At 38.7% G+C, this 27,867-nt stretch overlaps 1 protein-coding gene across 1 annotated transcript in view; it reads left to right on the top strand.

Annotated features, from left to right (window-relative positions):
* The window catches only part of LOC149849228 (uncharacterized), a 48,179-nt gene that overhangs the window by 18,963 nt on the left and 1,349 nt on the right, over window positions 1–27,867 (top strand). Inside the window, exons 3-5 of the mRNA XM_089999015.1 lie at window positions 25,144–25,242; window positions 25,380–25,456; window positions 25,714–25,822. Of these exons, the coding sequence (XP_089855141.1) occupies window positions 25,144–25,242; window positions 25,380–25,456; window positions 25,714–25,822 (285 nt within the window). The remainder of the gene's footprint in view (window positions 1–25,143; window positions 25,243–25,379; window positions 25,457–25,713; window positions 25,823–27,867) is intronic.

Here is a 27,867-nt window from a genome sequence, read left to right as displayed (position 1 = left end):
ATAAGAATAAGGGTGATATACAAGATTATACAAACTATCATGGTATAAAACTCATGAGTCATACTATGAAACTTTGAGAGAGGGTGATTGAGTATAGGTTGAGGAAGGTTGTCATGATATCGGAGAATCAATTTGGTTTTATGCCTGGAAGATCAACTATGGAAGCTATACATCTTCTTAGACAACTTATTGAGAGATATAGAGAGAGGAACAAAGATTTACATATGGTTTTTATTGATTTGGAGAAGGCATACGATAGAGTACCTAGGGATGTTCTCTGGTGGACAATGATGAAGAAAAGTGTTTCTCTCAAGTACATTAGTATAATTAAAGATATGTACGAAGGAGTAGTAACCAATGTCCGCACGTGTGGAGGGGTGACAACCAATTTTCCTATAACGGTTGGGTTACATCAAGGATCTGCATTAAGCCCTTTCCTATTTGCTATAGTGATGGATGAGCTTACGAGATCAATTCAAGAAAATGTGCCATGGTGTATGTTTGTTGACGATATTTTTTTGATTGATGAGTCTAGAGCTGGGGTTAATGCTAAGTTAGAAGTATGGGGACAGACATTGGAAGCAAGAGGTTTTAAGTTGAGTAAGAGTAAGACAATATATGGAATGTCGGTTTAGTAAGCAACGAAGTAGTGATGGGAGTGTAGTGAAGCTTGGTGAACAAGAAATACCGGTGGATGATTGTTTCAAATATTTGGGACTTATCATTCAAAAGTATGGAAAAATTGATGGAGATGTAAATCATAGGATAAAGGTTGGGTGGATGAAATGGAAAAGTGCAACTGGTGTGTTGTGCGATCGTAGAATGCCATTGCGGTTGAAGGGAAAGTTTTATATGATGACAATTAGGCCCGCTTTACTATATGGTACGGAATGTTGGGCTGCCAAGAGACATCATATTCAAAAAATGAGTGTAGCTGAGATGCGTATGCTTAGATGGATGTGTGGAAATACAATAAAAGATAAGATTTAGAATGAGGAGATACATAAGAAGGTAGACGTTACATCCATTGAAAATAAGATGAGAGAGAATCATTTACGGTGGTTTGGACATATTCGGTGAAGGCCTAATGATGCTCCAGTTAGAAGGATGGAGAAATAGGAAAATATATTAGTTAAAAGAGGTCGGGGTAGGCCTAAGAAGACTTGGATAGAGATGATCAGAAAGGATATGAATGCTTTGAACCTCACCGAGGACATGGCATTGGATAGAAATGATTGGAGGAGAAGGATTCATGTGGAAGACCTAGAATGATTTTCTTTTTTGGTTCATATCGCCGACCCCAATTGTTTTGGGATGAAGGCGTAGTTGTTGTTGTTGTTTTCAAGGGGTATGAGTTGGGGTTGTTACACGGACGACTTAAGACTCGACCAAAACACCAAAAAGAGAACGATCAGATCTTAAAAACATATTCTAAACGACAAATAACACCTAATATCAAAAACCCAAAACTAAACGAAAAAGAAAAATGGCCAAGACTATTTTTTTTTAAAAAAACAAGGGGTTAAAGACCGAAAAGTAGAGAGGAGGAGAAATGCGCACCTCAAGGGCACGTTGGAGACCGAGTTAACGAAGAGGGAGATCAGTGGTGAAACAAAAAAGATTGGTCAATTGCAGGAGGTGATTTCTCGAATGCCGATCGTGAAGGTACATGGTGGTTCGCACCAAATCCGAGTTGGAAGCCCCAAACCATGTGTACCTACAACAAATATGAAACCAAACAACAAAAAGAAGCACGTTATACGATGGAGGGGAAGAGAGCTAGAAGTTGTAGGCGAGGAAGAACAAAGGGGAAGAAGAAATTTAGAAAGCAAAAGGGAAGAAGGGGTATGGAGTGGGTGGCATGAAACCCTAGGCAAAGCCAATGAACAATGGTTGGATGTCTCCTTTAAATAATGGTATTTAATGAAAATTACAAAATAAGATCCTATGTTATCTATTTACAAAATAATACCTACAACTATCTAAAATTTACTAAAAACTACCTGCTCTAATTCTAGAGGGACTTTTTAAAAAAATTTCAATATGGATTGTGGACTTTGGGTCTAGAGGACGTGTGGACTAGATTTGATATCCATTTGGTACGATTTGGATCAGATCTTGATCCAGTTCGCATCGGTACATATTCGATTTCTCAGAAAATGCTCTAGTTTTCTCGTTTTAACTCTGATTCTGATGAATTTCGAACCGTAACTCCTTCACACCTAAAGCAACATAAACAAGAGTACTTAAGCTATAAAAGATCACATAAATGCATAATTTTATGATAATATGATATGCATTTCATGCATTATCACACACAACTCTAAAAAAATATAATCTTTATTTCATTCACAATGCACACAAAATGCATAGCCTTACAAGGGGTCTAAGCCCCATATTTATAGGCAAAAAGGGGAGTGAAAGGCTCCCCAAAATATACCTATTGGGGTTCCCCCAACAGCTAGAAATCTAGCCGTTGGGAGCTCTAACAACTATATTGAAGTTATATTGTCAAGGACAGAAATGCCCTTGACAATATAACATATTACAATATTAAATAAAAATAGCCCCAATTGGGCGAAACCTAATGAGTGCAAATCAGGGTTTTCTACAATGGGACCCGCTTTGCTTGACAGGGACAATGGATCTGGAGCTGGGTCTTCTAGAATTTGGACCGTATCATCCCCTCCCCTTTGAGAATTTCCTAGTTCACTAGGCAAGGGTTTGCTACGAAGGTTGCCATCCATATCCAACATTGGCAGGATCCTTCACAATGCTTGACAGACTGTCTTCTAGCTTGGAATACCACACAACACTCGTGTGTCCTCCTAACATATTGTCGTCTGCACTTTGTGAGCCTTGAGAAGAGAAAGCTCACTTTACCGCAGGTGGATCCATTTGTGAATTCCACCAGGATAAAAAATAATGAATCGATTTAATCCAAACACTATGAACTACACTCTTAAGGTGACCATCTCATTGAGGGTGCTTTCATTGGGATTCAAACTCAAGCCTTGATGCTTCTGCTGCACCACTCTGATCCCAACAACCATCTTGCCATAGTACCATGCCGTGGTAGGGGCTGCCTCGAGCAATCTAAGGTCCTTCCATGCATCGGATAGGGACAAGTCCTCAACCCTATCCATCTCAAGATGATTATGGGTGGGATCCACAACCCATAACACCTTCACCTCAGGCCAGCTCAACTCGCCCATAGCTCCTTTTAGGGTCTTGGGGCCCACTTCAAGATCACTCCAAAGGAATGATTAGTGGAGATCGTAGGCGAACTCAGCTTCACTAGGAAGTAGGAATCTTCCCCTAGAGATGACCTCTTCACCCAACACTGTCATGAAATACAAAATCTTTTACAATAGAAGCCACTTGTGGGCTGTTAGAAACACTCAAAGAGTGTATGCACAAAATACCACTTATGGGTCAATAGCCAAACATACATTCAATGTTATAACAAAGAAACAACACTTAAAAACAATCTCAATGTATTTCAACAATATGCTTAGAAAAACATATGTAACAAAAAGGGGAAGTCCCCTTTAAATAGGCTAACATGGGCTGTTCCAACTAGCTCAACGACTATAATTATAGCCATTGGTACCACTCCAACAATTAGTTGGACTGTGGCCCAATGACTGTGTTACAAAGTGACAACAAGAAAAAGACAAAAAATAAAAAGACAATAATATAAAAGATCAGTCAGCCCCTAGAGGGCTGACACCTATTACATATGCGAAATGATTGAAATATCCCTGATGGGTATTTCAGTTTACAACCAAAAACAGAAAAATATAAACGACTAGTCAACCCCTAGAGGGTTGACACCTATTACATAATGAAATTATTGAAATACCCATCGGGTATTTCAGTCCAAACCAAAAGTAGAAAAATAAAATATATATCTTTACATATATACATATATATATGATATAACCCGTATATATATATATATATATTATATTCATAAGTTAACACTCCCCCTCAAACTTACGGTGTAATCATCGAAAGTTTGTCTAACAAGAAGTGAAAACGAGGTGAGGGAAGCGTCTTTGTGAAAAAATCCATTAGCTAGAATTCAGATGCTATATATGGTAAGGTGATAGTCTTCTTGAGATATTCTTCAGGAACACAGTTGCAATCCATTTTGATGTGTTTAGTTCTTTCATGAAAGGTGTGATTGCCAGCTATGTATATAGTGCTTTTATTATCACAACACAATATGAAGGTCTTTATCATCACTCTCATGTCTTCAAGCAATCGTCTCAACCATACAATTTTGGATGTCGTGGTGGCCATGGCACGATACTCAGCTTCAACTGATGATAAAGAAACCTTATGTTGCTTCTTGCACTTCCAAGATACCAACGAGTCACCTAAGAAAACATAGAAACCAGTGGTTAAGTGCCTATCATTGGGATCTTCTCCCCAATAAAAATCAAAATATGCAATTAAATCGAGTGAGGAAGAAGACAATAGGAGGACTTTAGAAACAAAATTTCTTAAATATCTAATAATTCACATAACAATACTCATATAACAGAAGTAGGAGAATGCTGAAATTGTCTCGCCGTGTGTACTGCATGAGAGATGTGAGTTCTAGTAATAGTCAAATAAGTTAGGGTACCAATCATTTGACGATACAGAGTAGGGTCATCCAAATGAGTCCCATCACCAATCTTCATTTTGACATTTATTACTTCAGGAGTGTCTATTCTTTCTCATCAGTAATTTCAGACCTGTCAATAATCTCAGAAGCAAACCTAGATTGAGTCATACATAACCACATGGAGAGTAAGCTACTTCAATCCTCAAAAAATACCTCAAAAATCTTAAATCAGTCATTTCAAAATTTTGCTTAAGAACACATTTAATAAAATCTACTCCCTGTTTGTCTCCAATCATAATCATGTCATCAATATAGAGAAGTAGAATAATGACACTTTTAGACTTCTTAATAAACAAAGTAGTGTCAGTATAGTATGAAATGAAGCCAAGTTTAAGCATAACAAAACTAAAATGATCATACAAACTTTTGGAACTTGCTTAAGACTATACGGTGCTTTCTTCTAACGAAGTACTTTACCAACAAGAACCTCTTATTCAGGTGGTGGATCCATATAAACTTCTTTCAATTCATTTGGTAGACCGACCAACACCTAATGGCAGCTACTGCTATAAGTGTCCTAACAATGGTTATCTTAGCTACGGGGACAAATGTTTCATCGTAGTCTATTCTATATTTTTGTGAGTAACCCTTGGCCACTAATCTAGCCTTGTATCTTTCTAAATTTTCGTCACTTTTGGTTTTGACCTTGAATACCCATTTACAACGTATTATTTTCTTTCCATATGGTACATCTCTCACATCCCAAGTTTTGAAACTTTCTAAAGCTTCTATTTCTTCACTCATGGGATGTCTCCATTCAGGATAGTTTTTGGCTTGGTTGTAGGTAGAGGGTTCAAAATAGGAGAAAATCTTGGCAAGACGGGCTCTATATTGAGGATTAAAGGATTTATTGGATATAAATCTATGAGGGGGTCTATGTGTCCTATCAGATTTTCTAAGAGGGTTTGAGTCTTGGTTCTCTATGTTGGAGTATTTTTCTAATGCATTTGAATGATCATTATCCTTTCTTCGTCTACTACATTAAATCATAGTAGGTTGATCAACTATGTCATGGGCCTCACCACACTGAATATCAGATTGAGGTTCATCATTCATATCACAAATAATATTATTGGACAATTTAGTACTATAATTAGGAGTAATCTCCATAAATAAATAATCATTTTCTTTGTTAGGCACAATTTTATAACAAAAACTTTTTTGTTCTATAAAAGTAACATTTCTTGAAATGTAAAATTTGTCATTTTTAAAATCATAACATCTAAATCTTTTTTGGTTTTCACCATATCCAAGGAAAACACAAAGAATAGCTTTTGGAGAAAGTTTATCATTTTTGTTTATAAGAAAAAAACATTTGTATTCAAAAGTTCTTAATCTGAAATAATGTGGAGGAGTTTTATAAAGTTTTTCATAAGATGAAAGGTTATAAAGCTTGGATGAGGGTAGTCTATTTATGAGGTAGACAACAATAAGTGTAGCTTCAACCCAAAAATATTTTGGAATATGTTTAGATATAAGTAATCTTCTAGTGGTTTCCAATATGTGCCTATGTTTCCTTTCAGCCAAACCATTTTGTTGAGGTGTATTAGCACAAGACCTTTGATGAACAATACCATTATTTTAAAAAAAAAAATTTAAAGTCTTTTGACATAAATTCACTTCCTGAATCAGAATGAAAAATAGAAATATTAGTTTAAGAGGATTTGTTGCAAGGTTATAAAGTTTTTGAAAGTTTCAAACACTTCATATTTGTGCTTAAGAAAGCAAATTCAAGAAAAACAGGAATAATCATTTACAAATATCATATAATAAACACATCCTCCTTTTGAAACAATGGGAGCAGGACCCCTTACATCAAAATGTATTAACTCAAGTGGGTTGGAGGTAACAAAATGATGCAGGAGCATCAGGATCTGTGCCCCACATGCGACGAGTGGGAGAAAGATCCAAATCCAGATATATGATCCAAAAGTAAATCCAAACATACTCGATTCAATTTCGATCCATTTGGGTCAATTAAGGAGTCAACAATATTTTGGTAATTTTACTCTCGGTAATTTTATGAGAATTTTGCGTAGTATATCTTAGAAAATTCATTTTGATATTTGGTTCCTATTACATGAATTTTCGAAACCAAAAAGCTTTTGTATTTTTTATTTTATTTTTATTTTTAGTTTTGTAGGAGCTGACTTCTACAGATCCGGATAGATCTAGTATTTGTTAGGCTTTTGCGGTAGTAGAGGGTGTGCTCTAATGGGTAATTTTAATTTTAAATCCAGGATCCAAATCCATATTATTCAAAGAACTCCTCCTTTCACGCCAAGTGAGCTTCTTTCAGTGGGCCTTCAGGGAGGTGGCCGCTTGAGTGATCAACCAAGGTCTAGCCACCTCTCCTCAGGCCTCATTGGGCTGGAAAGGAGCCCAAATGTTCCAACACCTTCTCACTTGGTGACTCCTCATTGGCCATCTAAGAGTAGAATAGGATAAAGAATTTAAAAAGAGGCCTCTCATTGGCCTCCAAGGAGGTGGCCTCCCACATGGCCAATGACAGGCCTATTAGACAGTTTTGTATTTACAGTTTGGATCCGGATCCGGATCCAAACTACTTGTATATAGCATAATGGTATACTTGTAAATAACCCCAGCTTATCAGGGTTATTGTAAAGGCTATGTATTAGGGATTTTGCCTATTTATTAATGAAATAGGTCACGATTTCTGTTGTTGAGAAATCGTGACTCATTGCAGCCTCCACCTTTTCCCTCTCTTAACTTCTCGTTCGCAGGTTCTGGAGAAATCTCACATGGTATCAAAGCAAGTCTGATCCAAGGGCTGGAATTCTTCTACACAGGTACGTCCATACGAGATCTTCCCTTCTCTATTGGAATACGAGCCTCAGCCCCAACTGCCATCTTCAGATCTCCTTCCTCCAATCTGTTCGTTCTTCTTCTCTACTGGACTACGAGACCCAGCCCCAGGTACTTTTTCTGTTCGTACTTCTCCCTTCTATCTATTCCTCCATCTTCACATCTCTTTACATCCAGTTTGATTGCTGAAACTGTTTTGGGTTTCTTCCTTCAATCTGTTCCTCCATCTTCACATCTCTTTACATTCAGTTTGATTGCTGAAACTGTTTTGGGTTTCTTCCTTCGATCTATTCCTCCATTTGATTGCTGAAACAGTTTGATTGCTGAAACTGTTTTGGGTTTGGGCCAAAATCCATTTTCACGATATCTTTGTTCATCGAATCGGTAGATCTCTCGATTTGGATTTGCTTCTTTGGATTTGTACCAAATCAGCCAATTTCTTTGATTTCACGATATCTATTTGAGTTTTATCGGCTGCTGATACATCTGTACATCAGCGATATTCCTTTTGCTGTGTGCAATTTTTGAAGAAGAAGTCTTAGCTTCCTTTATCAAATCAGATTAGATCTGATAATTCGGGTATCAGTTCTGATTATCAGATTCACGCTGAATTCTCAGCTCTAAAAAAAAAAAAGGTTGCTGCATTTATATACTGATTGCACACTAAGTCATGGATTCTTCTTCTTCTCAAACTTTTCTCTCATCCAACTTTCTTGGCCAACTCATTTCTGGAAAACTTACCAATTCCAATTTCTTGATCTGGAAAAGACAAATTCTTCCATTCATTAAAAGTCAAGGTCTTTCTGGACATTTAAATGGATCAATTTCAGCCCCTCCAGAATTTGTCATACAAGAAACTAAGGATGGAAACGAGGCTGATCCTATACAACGAATACCAAATCCCCAATATGAAAATTGGATGAAGCGTGATCAAGCTGCAGTTGCTTTCCTTATCTCCACTATCTCTCAAGAAGTATTGGTGGGAATTCCAGATGAGTGCTCAGCAAAAGAATTATGGGACCGGCTAGTGAAGACATATTCTCAGATTTCAGAGGCTAGGATTTCCTTTCTTCAGCGTGAATTTCAACTCCTCGCTAAGGGTTCCATGTCTGTCATGGAATACTTGAACAAGGTCAAGAACATAAGCGATCAACTGGCTGTTGTCGGATATGAAGTTACAGACAAAGATAAAGTCAGGCAAGCCTTGAATGGATTAGGATCAGAATTCCATGTTCTTTCGACCTCATTGTTATGTCTACCCAGCTTACCATCGTTTGAAGACTTGCAAGCGAAACTCCTTCAATATGAGATGACCTTAAAGGGGATGTCACATGACACTGGTGGCCAGGTTCTTGCTACTAGTGTTTCCTTTGGCCAGGGACGCGGTGATAGTCATTTTGGTGCAGGCAGAGGACGAGGACGAGGTACCCCAGGGGGGCGTGGGTTACTACCCACTCCGAATGCCTCTCCTTATAATCTGAAAAACGTGCCCACCTGTTACCTCTGTAACAAGCGAGGTCACGTCAAAGCCAACTGTTGGCACAATCCACAGAACAAAGGAAAGTTCCAAAAGGGTGAGAGTTCGTCAGGACGAAAGGAGAACCCTTCAAAGTTTGGTGGCGATGTGAAAGAGCTTCTTTTGGCTGCATTGTCTGAACTTGATCTGAAACGCGATGATAAAGGCGTCTGGTACATTGATTCGGGGGCAACTACTCATGTCACAGGTAATGCGGGTAAATTCTCTACTTTAACTCCTTATTTTGGAAAAAGTAACATCGTCACTGGAGACGGGTCACACCACCCCATCACCCACATTGGAAATGTTTCTATCCCCTTGCCTAAATCCCCACTTCATCTTTCCAATGTTCTTCATGCCCAAAATATTACAAAAAATATTGTTTCTGTTTCTAAGCTTGTTGATCATACCAATTCTTCTACCAATTCTTCTGTTGAATTTACTCCGTCTTTTGTTTATGTCAAGGATCTACAAACGAAGAAGACATTCGCTAGAGGGGAACGCCGGGGAAATATGTATGTCTTCCAGGAGGACCCTTCTACTTGTGTTCGACCTACCTTGAAGTCATCTCCTCAGTCCATGTCGTCCAAGCATATTCATGTGTTCAATTTGCAATCTTCAAATAAATGTAATAAGCCTGATTTTTGGCATTTGCGTCTTGGTCATTGTGGTCGAGTCTTCGTTGAGCGACTCGTATCTGATGGTCTTATTCCTGAGTCTGGCCTGATTCCTAGACCAGATAATAAAATGTGTTCAAGTTGTCAAATGTGTAAGAGTCATGTTCTTCCTTTTCATTCAATAAATGAGAGAGCTTCAAGGCCTTTTGAAATCGTCTGTTCCGATGTATGGGGACCGACTCCTAATCCTTCTAATTCTGGCAGCAAATATTATGTTACTTTTATTGATAATTTCTCTCGCTTCACTTGGATATATTTCATGAAGAATAAATCGGAAGTTTTCTCTATTTTTCGTTGTTTCCATACATTTGTCAAAACTCAGTTTTCTTTTAATATTCTACATTTCCAATGTGATGGTGGGGGGAATACTCATCCAGGGATTTTATCAATTATCTCCAAGATAATGGGATAAATCGTAGAGTATCTTGCCCGCATACACCCCAACAGAATGGAATTGCAGAACGGAAACACCGTCACATTGTGGAAAGCGCTATGAGCATGATGCACGGAAGTCATACTCCCATAGGACTCTGGACAGAGGCTTTTCACTCTGCTGTTTACATTATTAATCGTCTGCCCATGAAGCTTTTAGAAGATAAATCACCTTTTTTTGTCCTATTTGGGAAGCATCCTGATTATGATGAACTAAAAATTTTTGGCTGCACGTGTTATGTTCATATTGACTCTTCTCTGTGAAACAAGTTTCAGGTTAAGGCATCCAAGTGTAGATTTGTCGGATATGCAGATCACCACAAAGGGTACAGGTGTTATGATCCTGACAATAGACGAATTAAGATATCTAGGAATGTAGTTTTTGATGAGAATGATTTTGGAGATGGAGAATATGCTTCTGCCCAAACCAATATGAATACTCTATTTTATGATTCATGGCTCAGTGCAGAGCTCTTTCCTGCAACCAATGATGAGTGTCCTTCCTCCTGTGCTCAAAGAACATCCTCTCAAGATGGATACAATGGCATACAGGAACTTGAAATAGAACATCCTCCAGAGATTAACAAGTTTGCTGGGCAAGTTTATAGGAGAAGAGAAAGGGACTCACTCTTGACTGCGGACGATATTGAACAAGAAGATCCTATGCTTGATCCATCCAATGACATTACTTCTTCAATTTCTAATACAGTAGCTATTCCGATCAGACGATCTGAAAGAGCTCGGCATCCTATTGAAAGGTGGGTCAGTTATGAGAATTTCACCATGGATTTTCAGTTATTTTTGTCACAGATTGAGAAAGAGATTGAGCCTAGACATTTTCATCAAGCCATTAATTCCAAAAAATGGATTCAAGCCATGAATGAAGAGATGGAAGCTTTGTACCAGTGTCAAACATGGACTGTCGTTCCTCGACCTCCAGATAGAAATGTTGTTGGCTCACGATGGGTCTACAAGATCAAATACAAACCGAATGGAAGTGTTGAACGATACAAAGCTCGTCTCGTAGCCAAGGGATTCACTCAAGAGTTTGGACAAGACTATGATGAAACATTTAGTCCAGTTGTGAAAATGGGTACAATTCGCATTGTTCTTTCATTAGCTGTCGATTATGGTTGGAAAATAAGTCAGCTAGATGTGAAGAATGCCTTTCTTCATGGCGATTTGAAGGAAGAAGTATACATGGAACAACCGCCAGGCTATACAGAAGTAGATTCAAAGGAATATGTATGCAAATTAAATCGAGCTCTCTATGGACTGAAACAAGCATCTCGATCTTGGTTTGATAGTTTCTCTCTAGAAATTCAAAAACATGGTTTCTATCGATCGCAATTGGATCACTCCATCTTTATTCTTCGAGGTAAGGAGTTTACTACCTTCTTGTTAATATATGTTGATGATATAATTATTATAGGAAGTAGTGAGAACCATGTTCAAGAAACTAAAGACCTTCTGAGTCAAAGGTTCAAAATGAAGGACCTTGGAAACCTTCAGTACTTTCTTGGAGTAGAAGTGGATAGTCAAGGAAATAAACTTACTTTGACCCAACATAAATACACCCTGGATCTGTTAGAAAAGGGTGAAATGAAAGATTGCAAGCCTCTTGCTACTCCTAGTGTGCTTAACCAGAAACTAAGTGTGCAAAACAAAGACTTGTATCATGATCCCACCAAATATCGGAGTCTAGTGGGAATGCTTCAATATCTTACTTTTACCAGGCCCGATATTACATATTCAGTCAATCAAGTTTCTGAATTCATGCATGAGCCAAGGATGAGACACATGGATGCAGTAAAGAGGATACTGAGGTACTTGAAGAGTACTGTTGGAGATGGACTTTTGTACACCAAAAGCAGATCCATGAATACTGCTCATGACATAATTGCTTATTCAGATGCAGACTGGGCAGGAGATCCTGATGATCGAAAGTCAGTTTCAGGGTATGGGGTTTTTATTGGTGCCAATCTTGTTTCCTGGAGTAGTAGAAAACAGAAGGCAGTGGCTAGATCTAGCACAGAAGCAGAATACAGGGCGATGGCTGCTGCTACGGCAGAAGTAACATGGACTAGACATTTGTTAACAGAGCTCAAAGAGCCGATTGCTAGTTGCTCTCTCTTTTGTGATAACCAAAGTGCTATTCAAATATCTCTTAATCCCATTCATCACAGCAAGACCAAGCACATTGAGATTGATCAGCATTTTATCAGGCAGAAGATTGAAGAAAAAGAGATTGAGCCCCATTATATTAAAACAGAAGACCAAGTGGCTGATTTGTTTACTAAAGGACTCACAAAGTGCCGTTTTTGGTTTCTAAAGAGCAAGTTGTCCATGATTCAAAATCATGCACAACTTGAGGGAGACTATTAGACAGTTTTGTATTTACAGTTTGGATCCGGATCCAGATCCAAACTACTTGTATATAGCATAATGGTATACTTGTAAATAACCCCAGCTTATCAGGGTTATTGTAAAGGCTATGTATTAGGGCTTTTGCCTATTTATTAATGAAATAGGTCACGATTTCTGTTGTTGAGAAATCGTGACTCATTGCAGCCTCCACCTTTTCCCTCTCTTAACTTCTCGTTCGCAGGTTCTGGAGAAATCTCACAAGGCCATGCTACTTTCTTCCTTCGTATAAAAACAAATCTAAAAAAAAAGGTGGAGGCTTTTGGCTATTCTAAAGAAACGTGGGTTTGAAATATCTGTTTTTACTGCACTTGAAAGAATATCAGAAAATTGTCTTTTCCTGTGTTTGAGTTCATGTTTGTCATTGTCACTACAACAAGAAATGTATTTGCTTGAATCAGTATTACTTCGGCTTAAATTTTTGTTTGAGAATGTCGTACCTAAGGTAATGTTCTGTTGTCTGCATTCAAAGTCGTTAATTGGAGTGTGATTGAATTCATTCTGGGCAATCTGAACTTGCTCCCAACAACCTGATTTGTTCCTGTTCAGTGTGAGTTTCGTTATCTGTGTCGACTTGCGTCTCAAACCTGTTTTGGTGTTTCTCTAATGACTGAATCTGATTTACAACATTTAAATAGGTTTTAGATTATCGATCAATGGAAGATCTGTTCAGCAAGTAAATGTTGTCAATGTTTCCTCTGTTTGGACTGGGCAGAGATTTGTTTGTTTTCTGTCATTGGTTTGTTGCGAAATTAATCAATGGTTACATGTGGTGAATGAATGTTGTGTATGTGCTGTTCACAAGCATTCAGTAAACACCATTGAATTTTGAACCTATTATCAGCCTCTTGCGTTAATGTTCTATTTGCTGATTCATCATTGAACCCTCTGTCTAGTTGCTGGTTATGTTTGACGTCCCATCAAGCAATGCCAATAGTGGGTCTGCTGGCCACTATTTTAATATTGCGAAATCTTAGCTGAATCACCTCTATTAATTGTTGTAGGTTGTTTGGTTTGCTGAAAGTGTTCGATCATTGTGTTCATTAAAAGTTTATAAATATTATTGAAGTGCACCTTGATTGTGTTATTGGAGTTTGTTTTTGCAACAAAGATGTGTTTGTTGTTTTTGAACCATACTTGGAGTTGTCTAAGTTTTGTTGGAGGAATCGAGTGAGACGCCTTTCCATCCGGGTGCATTATGCTGGATGTAAAGGATGTCCCCTCCATCGCTGCTGCTTAGTGCTGCTCTTTTGTGAAAGGCATCCTTGAGGCTGGCATGAACCAAGCCACCATTGTACCAGTACGGGGAGTTTGCTGCAGGCTATATCTCAGTCATTGTTTACAATATATATATATATATATATATATATATATATATATATATATATATATATATATATATTCAAGCAAACTGCCATACCTAATCTGATTTGCATATACTTTCAAATTCTGAATATATTTTCAAAATTACACCCTGTTTTGAAAATCAAATTGCTTCCGCATTCCAAATTAGCTATTTAGGTGTGTTTGCGAACCGACCCCAAGTAATCGGCTGCATCACAAAAGTTCTCTCTTGATAAGGAATGACTTTCATTTTTCTAAGGATACAATCAGAACATTGAAAATTTTCATTACAAAATTTCCTCAAATGAGATACATTGGATAACTTAGAAATACTAGGATGTCCTAGTCTTTGATGCCATAAAATCATATCAAATTTTTGTACGCTGAGACAAAAGGTATCTTTTGGAATAATCAATCGATCCATGTAGCAGAGGTCTCCTTCTCTATGGCCTTCCCCAATCTGCTTTTCGGATTGCAGATCCTATATTACACAATGGTTAGAAGTGAAGGAGACACTACAACCATGACAATTATTTGAGAATCGGATAAAAGATTTAAATTATGTTTTGGAACAATTCGAATAAAAAATTTTGAAGAATTTTTGAAATCTCCAATTCCTTTCATGTCTAGAGAAGAACCATCAGCAAATAATACATTAGATCCACTTGAGTTAATACCATAGTTAAACAACACAAAACTATTGAGTCATTAAATGAAGCACTAGAATCAAGAAGCCAAGATATTTTACCAGGAGGTGAGGGTGAGGAAATTGTGGCACTAATTATGAAGGAGTTTCTAAGAAACGGTTGTAGGGCTTCTTCCAATTGGGGCAAGGATATACCTTCAAAGAGTTGAGGGTCCTTGGAGGTAGTATCTTTGTTCACTTGAGGATCTTCTAACATAGCTACTCTTTTCTCCTCCTTTGTTTTAAACTCTGGGCAATATGGCTTAATGTGTCCTGGTTCCCGACAATTATAGCAAACAATCTTCTTTCTTGCATCATATTTCCCATCATTGTAGCGTGGCTTCCCATAATTTTGAGATGAAGAACGCCTATAGTTATCTTTTGAAAAATGAGGAGGCTTGTAAGAATAGGTGTTAGCGCTGGGTCTGGACACAACCAAAACATTGTCTTTAGATTCTTTAGTCTCGTAGTCTCTTCCATACACACATCAGCCAAAATCTCATGCAAAGAGGGTAAATCGTCTCCATTTCGGTGAAGGATGTTGACTCGAAGTTGCTCAAATTCGGGTTGAAGGCCCTTCATGAATTGAAAAAATTGCTCATTGAGAATTTATTTTTTCCTCCATTGAGCATCATTGGGTGTATCCCAAATCGGTTCCATCTTAGCAATTTGGTCCCATAACCTTTTGAGGGTCCCATGATACTCTCTTATGATTTTTTCACCTTGTTTACATGTTTGTATTTTGTCTTAAAATTTTCATCTACGGGCAACATCACTTTGCGTGTAGGTTTGTTTGATAAAAACCCTCTCTCAAATTCCAATATATTTTCACATGTTTCTTCACTAAGACTTCTCATAAATAGGGATAAAACCTTAGCATGACCAACTTTCCATGCTTTAAGATTTTTCCTATATTGGGAAATCACATCTCTTTTCCAACGAGTGGTTCTTCTTTTTGTGACACTCTTTTGATCACTAGTGGATTTTATGAGTGTAAGTTGAGGTTGAGTTAAAAGAACCATCAACATACTCCCATAGCTCCTTTCCGATAAGAATCCTTTTTATAGCGGTAGCCCACATGTTATATTTTTTTCCATCAAATTTGATTGGGACTACCGTAACAACCTATTTTTCAGCCATATCAAGAGAAGGTCAAGAGAGAGAAATATAGGATAAGGTGAAAAGATGAGGAGAGGTTATTGCGTGCTTTGGCAAAGCTTACGAACACATATTCTCTTTCACAAACACACAAACAGAAGCCTCTTTGTCTTCTAAAACTCCTTCAGCTCTGATACCATGTCATGAAATACAAAATCTTTTACAATAGAAGCCACTTGTGGGCTGTTACAAACACTCAGAGTGTGTATACACAAAATACCACTTATGAGTCAATAGCCAAACATACATTCAATGTTACAATAAAGCAAAAACACTTAAAAGGAGCAATCTGCCTTTTCCAAGTCAGATAGTTGTTGGTAGTTAACTTTTCCGAAACTAGCTGTCCAAGGAAGTTGGAAGAAAGACCCGAGTTGCCTGAAGTATCCATTGGTAGCTGGTTGACAACGGGAAGACACTAGTGACTGAAGCTGAAATGAAAACACTTGTGGCTGAAACTGAAAAAAAAAAACTGACAAAGGAGTGCAAGATAAAAGGGTTAAAGTAAAAGAGGATAAAGCATACGTGACAAGGCAGTTTTCAGACCAGCAGTAACGTGATGTTTAGAACCGAAAGAGAAGAAGATCAGAAAACAACAACAGCGTGGAAAAGAAACAATTTGCGTGATATGTGAATGAAACTTGAAGGGAACTCAGCTCTAAAAAGGAACAATAACAGATCTGAAACTACTTCAAATCTGTAACAGAGAAACTCAGCGAAAGGAAATAGAAGAAACAAATGATGATGACGTTGAAAGGAAAGAAAAATTTCAGCAGAAGGGAGAAAGGAACATAAGAAGAAGACAGACGAGAGAGACGTGACCTGTTCGTGAACTCGACTGAAGGGGAGAAAGAGCACACTCGGCTGAAGGTGGAGCAGGCTTGGCAAATCGTGGCCTGTTGTGAACTCGACTGAAGGGGAGAAAGAGCAAGCTCGGCTCGGCTGAAGGTGGAGTAGGCTCGGCAGATCGTGGCCAATGAAGCTTGCCCTTTCACGTTCCCTGATGAAGAAGCAGGCTCGGCTGAAGGTGGAGCAGACTCGGTAGATCGTGGCCAATGGAGCAGGCCCTTTCACGTTCCCTGATGAAGGCACTTTTACACCCAAAGCAATCGCTGCTCTGATACCATGATAAAACTGCTTTGGGTTGGCAGTTTAGTCGTGAAAACCGAGGAGTGGAAGAAGAGAGGAGAGAGGATTTTCCTTGGAATCGGCAGCCACAGAGACTTTTTTTTTCAGTTGCTGCACTAAACTTCATTAAGGTAAAATAGGTTTACAAATCTTTTACAATGGCAAGACTACCCCTAGTTAGTAATGTATATTACATTATAATATAGCATACACGTGGTCTGTATGGATCCTCTACTGGATCCATATCCGATCTGTATTCTAATAAGACATCCTTCTATGGTTTGGGAATCTGGAGCCATGAGCTCATTCCGTATTCCATCCCTAGACTTTTTCTCGAATGCGTTTATCGAGATGGGTTTGGCCCAAACCTCGCGCATGGTACTCGGGTCTTTGCACATTGAGGCTCCAAACTCCCTTAGTAGTCCCCTTTCGTCGGTGACCCTACTGGGTGACCCAAGGCAATGTTTGGTCCCACTTTAAATCTTTGCCATTGAGGTGTTATAAGGTGCACCCTAATATGTTTTTGGGGTTTAGGCTTGTAGTTCACCTTTTTACAATATAGATCACATCATGACAGTTTGAGAGAGAGGAAGGAAAAGTTTGTTCTGCTTGCTGACGTGGAACATCATGATCTAGCACTCTTGGGATCGATTACACGTCTTCTTAGGGAAACACATTGACCTCGGGAACAATGACATGTTCGTCCTCATCGGTTTTGTCCATGGGTTGTGGCAATATGGCTGATTCACATGCCAGAACCTTGGCACATTTTTCAAGCACAACTCCTTAAGAAGTAGGTCGGAGCAGCAACTGCGCGACCTAGACTTTCTCCTGCATTTTCTGCAACAATCTCACAATGTCGTTTAAGACACTAGTCACACGCTTTCCAACCATGTGCTTTTCAACAACACCACACTTGGTGTTGGGCTTTCTCTTGGCGGTTTCGCTAGCGAAGACAGAGCTCATGTTGAGAACTAAGATTTGGTTTTTCTGAGGTAGCATTAGGGTGACCTGGGTTTGCTCTGATACCAGTTGTTACGCTCCTAGTGGGCCCACAATGAGTCTGGATTTGAAGCTAGGTTTGAGTTAGGTCGAGTAGGTCAAAATAGGGTTTGTTTGGGTCTGATAGGTTTTAGGAAAAATGTGATTTTTCCTATTTGGCTGAACAAAAATGACTGATTTTCAGGTGGAGCTTATAGATATGTGAGAGAAGATTATAAAAATTGAATAGCCAAACTTGTTAAGGTTTCAGAGAAATGGGATCGAGATTAGGGAATTCAAAATAGGTGACAGGACTGGACTGGGATAGCCTGGTGGGTTTCAGTAGAAAATTAATATCTCACTACTAGGATATGATGAGGCTGATTTTTAGAGGGTAGCTTGAGGACATGTGAGAGCACCTACGGTTAAAATTTTAGAGTTAGATCCAGTCAGGTTAGGGAGATCTGACTCAGGGAAGTTGGGTCAAATTCTGTAATTCACAACATGCAAAATAGGTTGGGTTTTGGAACCAATTTAAGTCTAAGGGTTGCAGACGTAGGTTTGGGATGAGGTTAAGGATGGCGTGACTTACTAGGACTCAGGGGGGTCCTTGGGGAGGTTTGCTATATTTCTGATGGAGCAGATGGTTGTTTGGATGTCGGATGGTGCAGTAGAGGTTCGACCATGATTGAACTCGGTTCCACCTTCCACTTGGCTTGGGTCAAGTACCAAGAGCCAGACCAAGGAGGGTCTGAACTTGATGCAATATGGTTGCAGAGAGGGTGTAACGTGAGAGAGGGCCTAGGGGCCATGGAGAGGGAGAGCCCTTAGAGGGGTCGTGAACTAGAGAGAGAGTAGAGAAGAGGGAGACACATTTGAGAGAGAGGAGTGAGGGAAAAGTTCAATTCTATTTCTTCATGCTTCAAGGCTCAACACATAAGGTTTATATAGTGTAGAGAGATATTTATACCCCTACACAAGTTACAAGCTTGTTCATAACAAAAATTTAAAACAAGAAGAATATTTGACCACACCACCTCCCAAACCCTTGTCTAGGAATAGGTAAGACCTTGTTGACATAGCGAAAATTAGGGACACCAATTTCCAACCCCTCTTTACTTTCTTCTTACATCCACCAAGGCTCCTCTCAAGGGGGGAGGTCGACGTCCCTAGTGGGCCCCACATAGCTGTTTGGTCCTTGATTGCTTCCTCGATCTGGATATGTCCAAACAAGTTTGATTCCTTTTTGCTTCGTCCTATCCAACACTGAACAAGATTTGAGTCCCAAATGCAAAATGAAGTAATGTCACATACTAAATGTCGTAGATGGCTGAGGATGCTGTAAATGCTGATATGACACCTTAGGGGTGGGTCTCATGTAGGATGAAACTTGGTTTTGGATATGCAAAAAATGAGTTCTCGTCAATTGCTTAGACCACAAAACTTGGATTTGGGTTTTCTACAAATCAAATCGGGTCTTTCACATTGGGCTTTGTAGTAATGCTTAGATCCACTCAAATCCTTTGGTATAATGGATTTGGATTTGAGTGCTTCATACTTAGATCCTATGTCACATGGGTGTGGGTGCGACGCAATTTTAAAAAATTCGAACACGGGGACTCAACTATATATATATTAAAAAATATATATTTTAAATATATATAATTATATATATATAACAATAAATTAACACAAAGATTGTAAATTTTAAAGCAAAAATTAAAAAGCAATTCTTAACACAAACTTACCAACATATAACACATAAAGAAGCTTGTGAGTGTGATAAACAACAAAACTTATCATAAATCTGCCTCATCGTCTCAATTAGAGGGAAGAACATGATTGAGGCCGTCCATGTTGAGAGTATGCAAATTATGTTCTCCCTCCAAGTCAAAATCTTCTGGATTTACATCCCAATTCTTGGATGGTCCACAACTGCATCAAAAAATGACTATATCAGTATCTAACTTAAAACTTTGAATATAAATATTTAAATGCAAACTTTGAATACAAAGAAAAAAAAGTACCTATACTCTTCTTTGGTGCAGCGATAAATTAATCGTAGATTAGAGTGAACATAAACCAAATCCTTTGCTCTTTTACTAGTGAGTTTGTTTCTTTTAATGTTGTGAATTTGAGCATATGTACTCCAATTTCTTTTACAACAAGATTATGTAGCAGGTTGGGATAACAACTTCATTGCAAGACGTTGCAGATTTGGTGTCTCTGATCCATATGTTGCCCACCAATTAAAAAGATCTTCCTCGTCCCTTGCCACGAGTGCTGCTAAAAAATCAAATCTCCCAGTAGAAAACTTGCCAAACTCACTATTTGCAACCTTAAACATGTGAGGATCATTAAAAAGTCTTCCCAAACATATCATTTTATTTCTTAATATCTCAGGATCTTCATTTGGGGAAACACAACCAACACCTGGTGTCAACCATTTTTTTGCATAGTATTTTGGATTGAGAGAGTGTGCCATGCAATGTAAAGGTGTATTGCTTTTATCCCATCTTCTCACTAAAACTGAATGTATATGATTGTAAAATTCTTAATCATCAAGTGCAATATCTTTCTTCTCATGTTTAAAAATGATACTTTGAACTTTTTCAATCATATTGTTTCACATTTCATAAATTCTATGAAGCATGGGTATATCTCTGTCAACTTCTCTCAACATTTCCCAAATAGGCTCTGTAAATTTAACAAAATATGTAATTTTATCTCACCAAAAATCATCACCGATGTATTTTTTGATAGCTTGAGCCTTGACATCATCTTCAATACGATAAAAATACCAATCTTGATCAGCCACCATCATAATCAATGCATTCTTGAGTTGCTTAATTCTTTTCATCATAACAATGAGAGAAGCAAAATGAGTTTTAGCAACTTTCAGTAACTTGAGATCAGAATGCCTATTAAATATAGAAAGGGCATGATGATGGTTTACAACAAAATTTCTAATATTTCGAACATTATGCTCTATTTCCTCAATCCATAAACACATTTCATGTGCATGTGCATCATCTTTTGATGGATTGCATATATTCTTAAGTGCCAAATTTAAACTGTGTGCTGCACAATGAGTCCAAAAAAATATGAATATGTATCTTCACTTGCTAAATTCATTCATGCAAGACTGCAAACTGGAGCATTGTCAGTAATGATTTGCACCACACTTTCTTCACCCACTTTTATCACTTTGACAAATAATCTCTTTAAGTATTCAACATCTTTATACTCTCCAGATGCATCAACAGTCTTCAAAAAGATTGACCCATTAAGTGAGTAAGCAATGAAGTTTATCAGTGGTCGCCTTTGTATATCAGTCCACCCATCAGAAACAATCGACACTCCATGTCGTTTTTATGCAAATTTTTGTGTCTAACAAGTCTTCAATTCTATTTTTTTCCTCTTTAACATGTCTTTGTCAACCCTAGAACATGCCCTAATTCCTTGACCACGAATATGCAAAAGATGTGCTTTCACACGCGTATAATAACCTGTAAAAAAAGTCTTACATAGATTACAATGAAACTGCACATTCCCACCACCACCACCACCACCACTAGCTTCTATCCCTTTTGTCACAAGCCTCCAAAGTGGTTGAGAATCTTCTAATTCAGGGTTAGAACTTGAACCAAATGTATTGACACTACCGCTAGAACTTGCCATTATATCTGAAAAGTGAAAACTGAAAAGAAAATAAGTAAATAAAATAAAGTTAATAAACACTTCAAAATAATAGTAATAGAAGCTTCAGGTTCGTTCTCCCTGTGCAAATTAGGTTCAAACCAAGCCCTCCTTTGCGAGGGGATGATGCTGAGAGGGGGTTCGTTCCCTCTCTGCAAACCAGGTTCGAGACATGGGGCCTACCCCCTGTCTAACGCAAAAAGTAGGGGCAGGGCAAGCCCCTGCTGAACCTTGTCGAGCCCCTCTTCTGCGAGCAGAGGGTGCAGGGAGGGGGGGTTGTCAAAAAATAAGAACGAGGTAGGGGCGGAGCCCGTTGCCTCGTTATTTTTTCTGGTAGGGGTGCCAGGCAAGGGTAAGAAGGAGGTGGCTCGGCTAACAGGCCGAGCCGAGTCCCCTCCTTTCCCCACTCCTCCTTCTTACACCTGCCGGACAAAAGGGAAACGAGGAGGGGTCGGACCCCTCCTCGTTTCCCTTCTGTCTGACGGGGTAAGGCTCGGCCTGTCAGCCGAGCCCCCTCCTTACCCCTACCGGAAAAATGGGGAACGAGGAGGGGCCGAGCCCCTCTTCTGTGAATCGGAGGTACAGGGAGGGGTCGAGCCCCTCTTCTGCGAGCAGAGGGTGCATGGGGGGGGGGGCTGCCGAAGAGAACGAGGCAGGGGCAAAGCAGCCTGCCTCATTTTTTTTCTGGTAGGGGCAGAGGCAAGGGTCTTCGCCACCTACCGAAAAATAAGGAGGAAGGGGGAGCCCCCTGCCGGACGAAGAGGAGAGAGTGGGAATGGGGGGCATACCTGTTGACGGAGGAAAGGGGGAGACAGTGGCTGGCATCGCCTGCGGCTACCGTCGTCAGAGTGGATCGTCGGCGTGAGGAAGCTGCAGGGGATGGGGGGAGGCAAAATCGATAGGGTAAGACCCTCCCCCTGTCGTAACCCCCTTTTAGGGTTCGAGATGAAGTTTGGATCTGGGTCGGGTCCAGATCCGCACCCGACCTAGATCCAAAACATATTTCAAAAATGGACATTTTTGGACTCGGTCAACGTTGACCGAGTCCAAAATGAGGACGAACTCGGCCTTGATTCGTTGATCGAGTCTGACTCAACGTTGACCGAGTCAGGGCCGTGTCCTAAGCCGCACCCGTGTCAGGGCGTGTCGACTCGGGTGCGGCGCCTCCCTAGCCGAGTCCGTGTGACATAGCTTAGATCCTTTTGGGCCAAAGAGTGTGAATTAGGGTCTTCTACACTGGGACCCGCAATAGATCTAGAGCAGGGTCCTTTAAATTTGGACCATATCATATAGTAAGAGTATCCTCCCTTTGACACGACCAACGCTGGTCCCCATACATCCGAATGCAACAACTTAAAGGGTTTTTTAGAAACAAAGCTTCTATTAGAAAAAGGAGAAAAATACATTTTTTCAAAAATACAATCATTGCAAGTAAATTCCTTATCATTACAATTTTTTTTTAAGAATGAAAACGATACAATTTTGAGGCACTTGGATGACCAAGTTTTCTATGCCAAGTGATAACATCCTTAGATTAAACATGATTACAAAAGGATTTGGAAGGTAATGAAAAAATTCATGTAGTAGAGGTCCCTTCTCCTATAGCCTTGCCCAATCAGCTTCCTAGACTGAAGATCTTGCACAAAGCAATCCGTAGATGAAAAAAAATTCTACAACCTTGATCAAATATTTGAGATACTGAAAAAGATTTAAATTAAGTTTTAGAGTAATTCAAAATTTTGAAACAAAAAAATCTTTTGATTTTCTCAAAACCTTTTCAAGGTTTCCCATTCCTTTAACATCTAAGGATGTACCATCGACAGTAAAAACAAAGAATTTAAAAGAGTTGGTGCTTTGTTCGGATAAAAGGGAGGCATTTAGAGTCATATGGAAAGAAGAGCCGAGTCAAGAATCCAGAACGACGTACTAGGAGGAGATGAGACTGTGGCACCAGAAGTAGATGAAGTAGAGGAGTTGTTCATCATAAATTGTTGGAGAGTTTTCGTAAGTTGAGCAATGGATGCTTTAATGTCTCCATCCCTCTTTGATTCTTCACTTGCTTTAGGTGTATTTTCTCCAATGAAAGCCACTTTCCACTTAAGCTTGAGACAATCAGGTTTGATATGTCTCGGCTCATTGCAAAAATGTCATACAACCTTTCTTCCTCCACCGTAGTTATTCCTTCTAAAATATGGAGGCATATATGCTATATATTTTTTTATTGTTTCTCGGTCTATAAACCACATGTACTTCATCAACTTCCTTGTTCATAAATAGACGAGCCTCTTCTTTACAAAGCTCGACAAGTGCTTCATTAAGAGGAGGAGAGGTTCTATGGAGAAAAAATCCTATTGTTCAAATTTGGGATGACGACCATGAAGAAATTGAAAGAATTGTTCTTTCTCCATTTGACTTTGCCTCATTTCAATAGCTTCTACAACCCATTGAGGTTCAAGAAGAGCAAGTTCATCCCATAATGGGGATAAAGTGTTATAATAGTCATGAATAGTCATATCTTCTTGCTTTGTAGATCTTACATTTTCTTGTAAGAAATAATGCCTAGCAAGTTCTTTTTGCTTTTACTTACCTTTCATAAAGAACCAAGCTTCATTGGCTTTTCTAAACTTTGCAATATTTGTATAAATTTTAAGCTCAACGCTGTTCATGAACCATGGTAATATCTTAGTGTGTTCACTTTCCCAATCTTCAATTTTAGATTGATATTCTTTAATGACCTTTTCCTCCTCTTCTTCATTTATAGCTTTCTATTGTCCTCCATTTTTTGTGAGCTTCAATTTGGGCTTGGGAACCGTGCCACAAACATAGCCCCAAAGTTTCTTCCCTTTGAGGTTGTTCTCCATAGTGGCTTCCTACATCATGTAGTTGGTTCCATTCAATTTGAATGAAAGATCGATCTTTGCATTGTTGTTGGCCATGACGAGAATGAAAGAGAAGAGTGATAAACAAAAGAAATTTGCTTGAGTAGAACCTTCGCAAGCACTTGAATCAATAAGGCCCAAGTGTGTAGATACCTAGGTGCTCTGAAACTATATAATGAAACTAAGTGTGCTCGAATACAATGCCACTAAGGGCTAGCACAAACAACTCATAAAGAGTATAAGAGAGAAAAAGAATACACGAAATATAGAAAAAAATATATATATTGAAAATGCTTGAGACAAGCATAAAAGAGAGAGGCAATAAGCCTCTTTTTATAGGCCACAAGATGGCTCTTAGAGTCCTTGGGGAGCTCCCAACGGCCATAAATATAGCCATGTACATGAATGTCCTTTCACTTTAGTGAAAGGACAAAACAAAAGAAAAATAAAGAAAAAGAAGAATTACAATGCTGCCCCTAATGGGCAGCTACTATTATATAAAAAAGAAAAGACTAAAATGCCTCTAGAGGACATTGCAAATTACATCATAAATACATATATATATATATATATTAACACAATATCACCTTCTTGATATTTTCTGTGCAAGTTCCCATCTGAGCTCTTGCTAATCTTTTTGTTTCAACAGATAATGTTCGCTTGGTTCTGCTTTCTATACTTAAATAAGATTAGTGACCACATCATCTTGTGCATGACAGACGAGGCGTTAAATTACTCTCATTTGGCTTCGGGGTTGAAGAGTGCACTTGAAAATGACAAATCTGCTTTTGATGCCGATCGATTGCAAACATATACTGGTATGGCAGCCACCATTGTGGAACCCTACATGTGATACCACATTTCCTTTTGTATTTATTAAGATAATCTGATCATGTTTCTATAATCTTGACTCTTGTATAAACATTAGCTCACACATTACCTATGTACTTTTCAGGGTTGGAGCTTCGTGCTATGCTTAAATGGCCACGGCCACTTCCTTTGGAGGATGAACGTGTTCGTTTGCTGCATGAGGTATAGCTGAAATTCTTTCCATAAGATGGAAGTTCTGTTAGTACCGTCTTGCTTATACTTCCAGATGCTATATCTTATAGACTACACATGTATATACTCCAACTGGTTGTCTTGTTTAGAAGGCATGAGATCCAAAAAGCATTTTTGTTCTATAATCTTTAGTTTATTGCTGTTTTTCTTTCTGAAATGTGAAGCAATTATTTGGCAATATGCATTATATATAGAAAAATATACTAGCATTAATTTCTTCATTGCAGGTAGGGTTAGAACTGGAGAGAAGCTTTGGAGGGAAGGCAGCCAACCTTGTGGAATGTAGTGGAAATTCTGCTGTATCTCTTGTTAACCTTATCACGTGCCATTTCCCAGGTGTAGTCCTGATTCATTTGCTCCATTGCGACTTGCTTTTGTGAACCATATATTTGCTAATTAACTGTTTTAGAAGCATTCACTAATTGGATGCTATTTTTACATCCAAGATGCATATGGATGAAACTTGATCTTGTGAAGTGATTTATTGCTCATATGTGAACTGATTCAGTACAGGGTAGTAGTTGCTATTGGCAGCCTATGGACTTTGATTTTGTTTGGGCCATATGTTGACAATGAATTTCCTCTAGCACATGTAGGTGATAGTGCTAGGCGGTGTTCAAGTGCTAGTGCCCCATAGGAAGCTAGGCGAGGCCTTGGCGACACTAAGGAACCCCACCGAAAAAGGAAAAATAAAATTATAATTACTTAAGAATATATCTCTTGTTCATGTTGCATATACACAACATCTAATATTTTCTTGTTGACTTCCTCTCTTGGTGCTTGCCTAGCACCCAGTCTTTGCCTAGGTGCTAGGTGTGCTTGCACAAGTTATCTAGGTTGTGTGGTAGGTGCCTGGGCATGCTTGTAGCTGCAATATAGTTGGTCTTTTCTGTTTTCTTGGTTGCATACCCATCTGCATCAAAACCTCCCTGTCACTGGCTTACATCATCGTGTAGAAGATTCAGTATATATTTCAAAATTCAACATTTTGTATCTTATGCTCATAAGTGATAGGTGTAAACCTCAGAAAATGATTCATTTGGTCGTTATTGACAAAAAGTGTCTTTCTAAAGAACTTGCAGTCATAGTTTGTGAGGAAAAAGATAAAAATGTTTCTTTGTTCATCTGATAACCACATTCTTGCATGGTTATGATGCATCTCATACTTGGCATCATTTTTGAGATCATAAACTATTTTTCTAGTGGGATTTTTTTTTTCATGTGTCTAATTTATGTGCATGAGTCTGTCTCCCCCTTTACAGGTTGCTATCAGGAGTGTTGAAGCAATTAAAACTATTAAACCGTATAAAAAACCTCTTATTAATTGAAAGAATCAGTCTCCAGCTTGGCTATCAATTTATTTTTTTTCAAAGATGAGTACTGGGGCTTAAACTGATCAATAAATGCATTTGTTGGACACGTGTTAGGTCAAACATGAAACTTGCCACATGCTGGTTTCCTAAGTTCCTACACTCTGAATCCAGCCAAATTATTCTCCACCATCACTATTTGCATGACAGCTCTCACAACCTATTGATTCAAGCTGACCAACAATGCGAGTCTCTTCACCAGATCTGAACAATCAATCGTTTGCCCATTTGGTTTTTCACATTAAATTAACACGGAAACCAGTATCATTGGATTCAGATTCAAATTTTTAATGGTCATATGTTTGAAAATGCCTTATCAGATTCCATTTTTCTATAGTTGAACATCACTGGCTAAGTTTCCAAAAATAAGTCTCAGTTGATCAAGTTTCTGATCCAAAATATGTCATTGGCAGACCTATGCACATATTTGGGATCAACCACCAAGGAACTAAGGGAAGATACGGATAGGTTGCCACCTCATTGAAATTAACAAATCCTAGCCTCTTTCCTCACTAATATAAATAGAAGGAGGAGGTTACCTCACAGAGCAAATGGATGCTGCCTAAAGTAGAAACTTTAACTCAATCCTTGCCATTTTCTTCCCCCAGAATCAAATTTTGTTGAGAGGGGAGGGGTGTGTAAAGAAAGTCATATTTGAGGTTTAACAACTAAAACCAACAAAAGCGAAGATTTCGATTTTGACATGCAGCTAACCATGTTTTATGAACCAAGTTGTCCATGTCGAACATGGTTCTGATAGTGTTTTGTGCAAGTTTGGCCATTCCCAATTGTTGCATTTAGAATCATGTCGTGTCATAAGACATCTTTTTCCCTGTCCTAGCAATGCAGGTCTCTATAAATGTTGCTTGGACAGTACATTTGGCTTTTCTAGATTTTGTTGATGTGAAGAAGCTATGCCAACTTGTATGGCCCTTTTACCAATCTTCTCAAATTCAGTGTGATGGTTTCTAGATCATATACTGAGATGTAGTTTGAGATGGATTTTTTATT

Source organism: Nuphar pumila, chromosome 1 (genome assembly GCF_984573655.1).
Source record: "Nuphar pumila chromosome 1, dmNupPumi1.hap1.1, whole genome shotgun sequence".
Lineage (NCBI taxonomy): Eukaryota > Viridiplantae > Streptophyta > Magnoliopsida > Nymphaeales > Nymphaeaceae > Nuphar > Nuphar pumila.
This window is presented reverse-complemented; position numbering and strand designations above follow the sequence as displayed.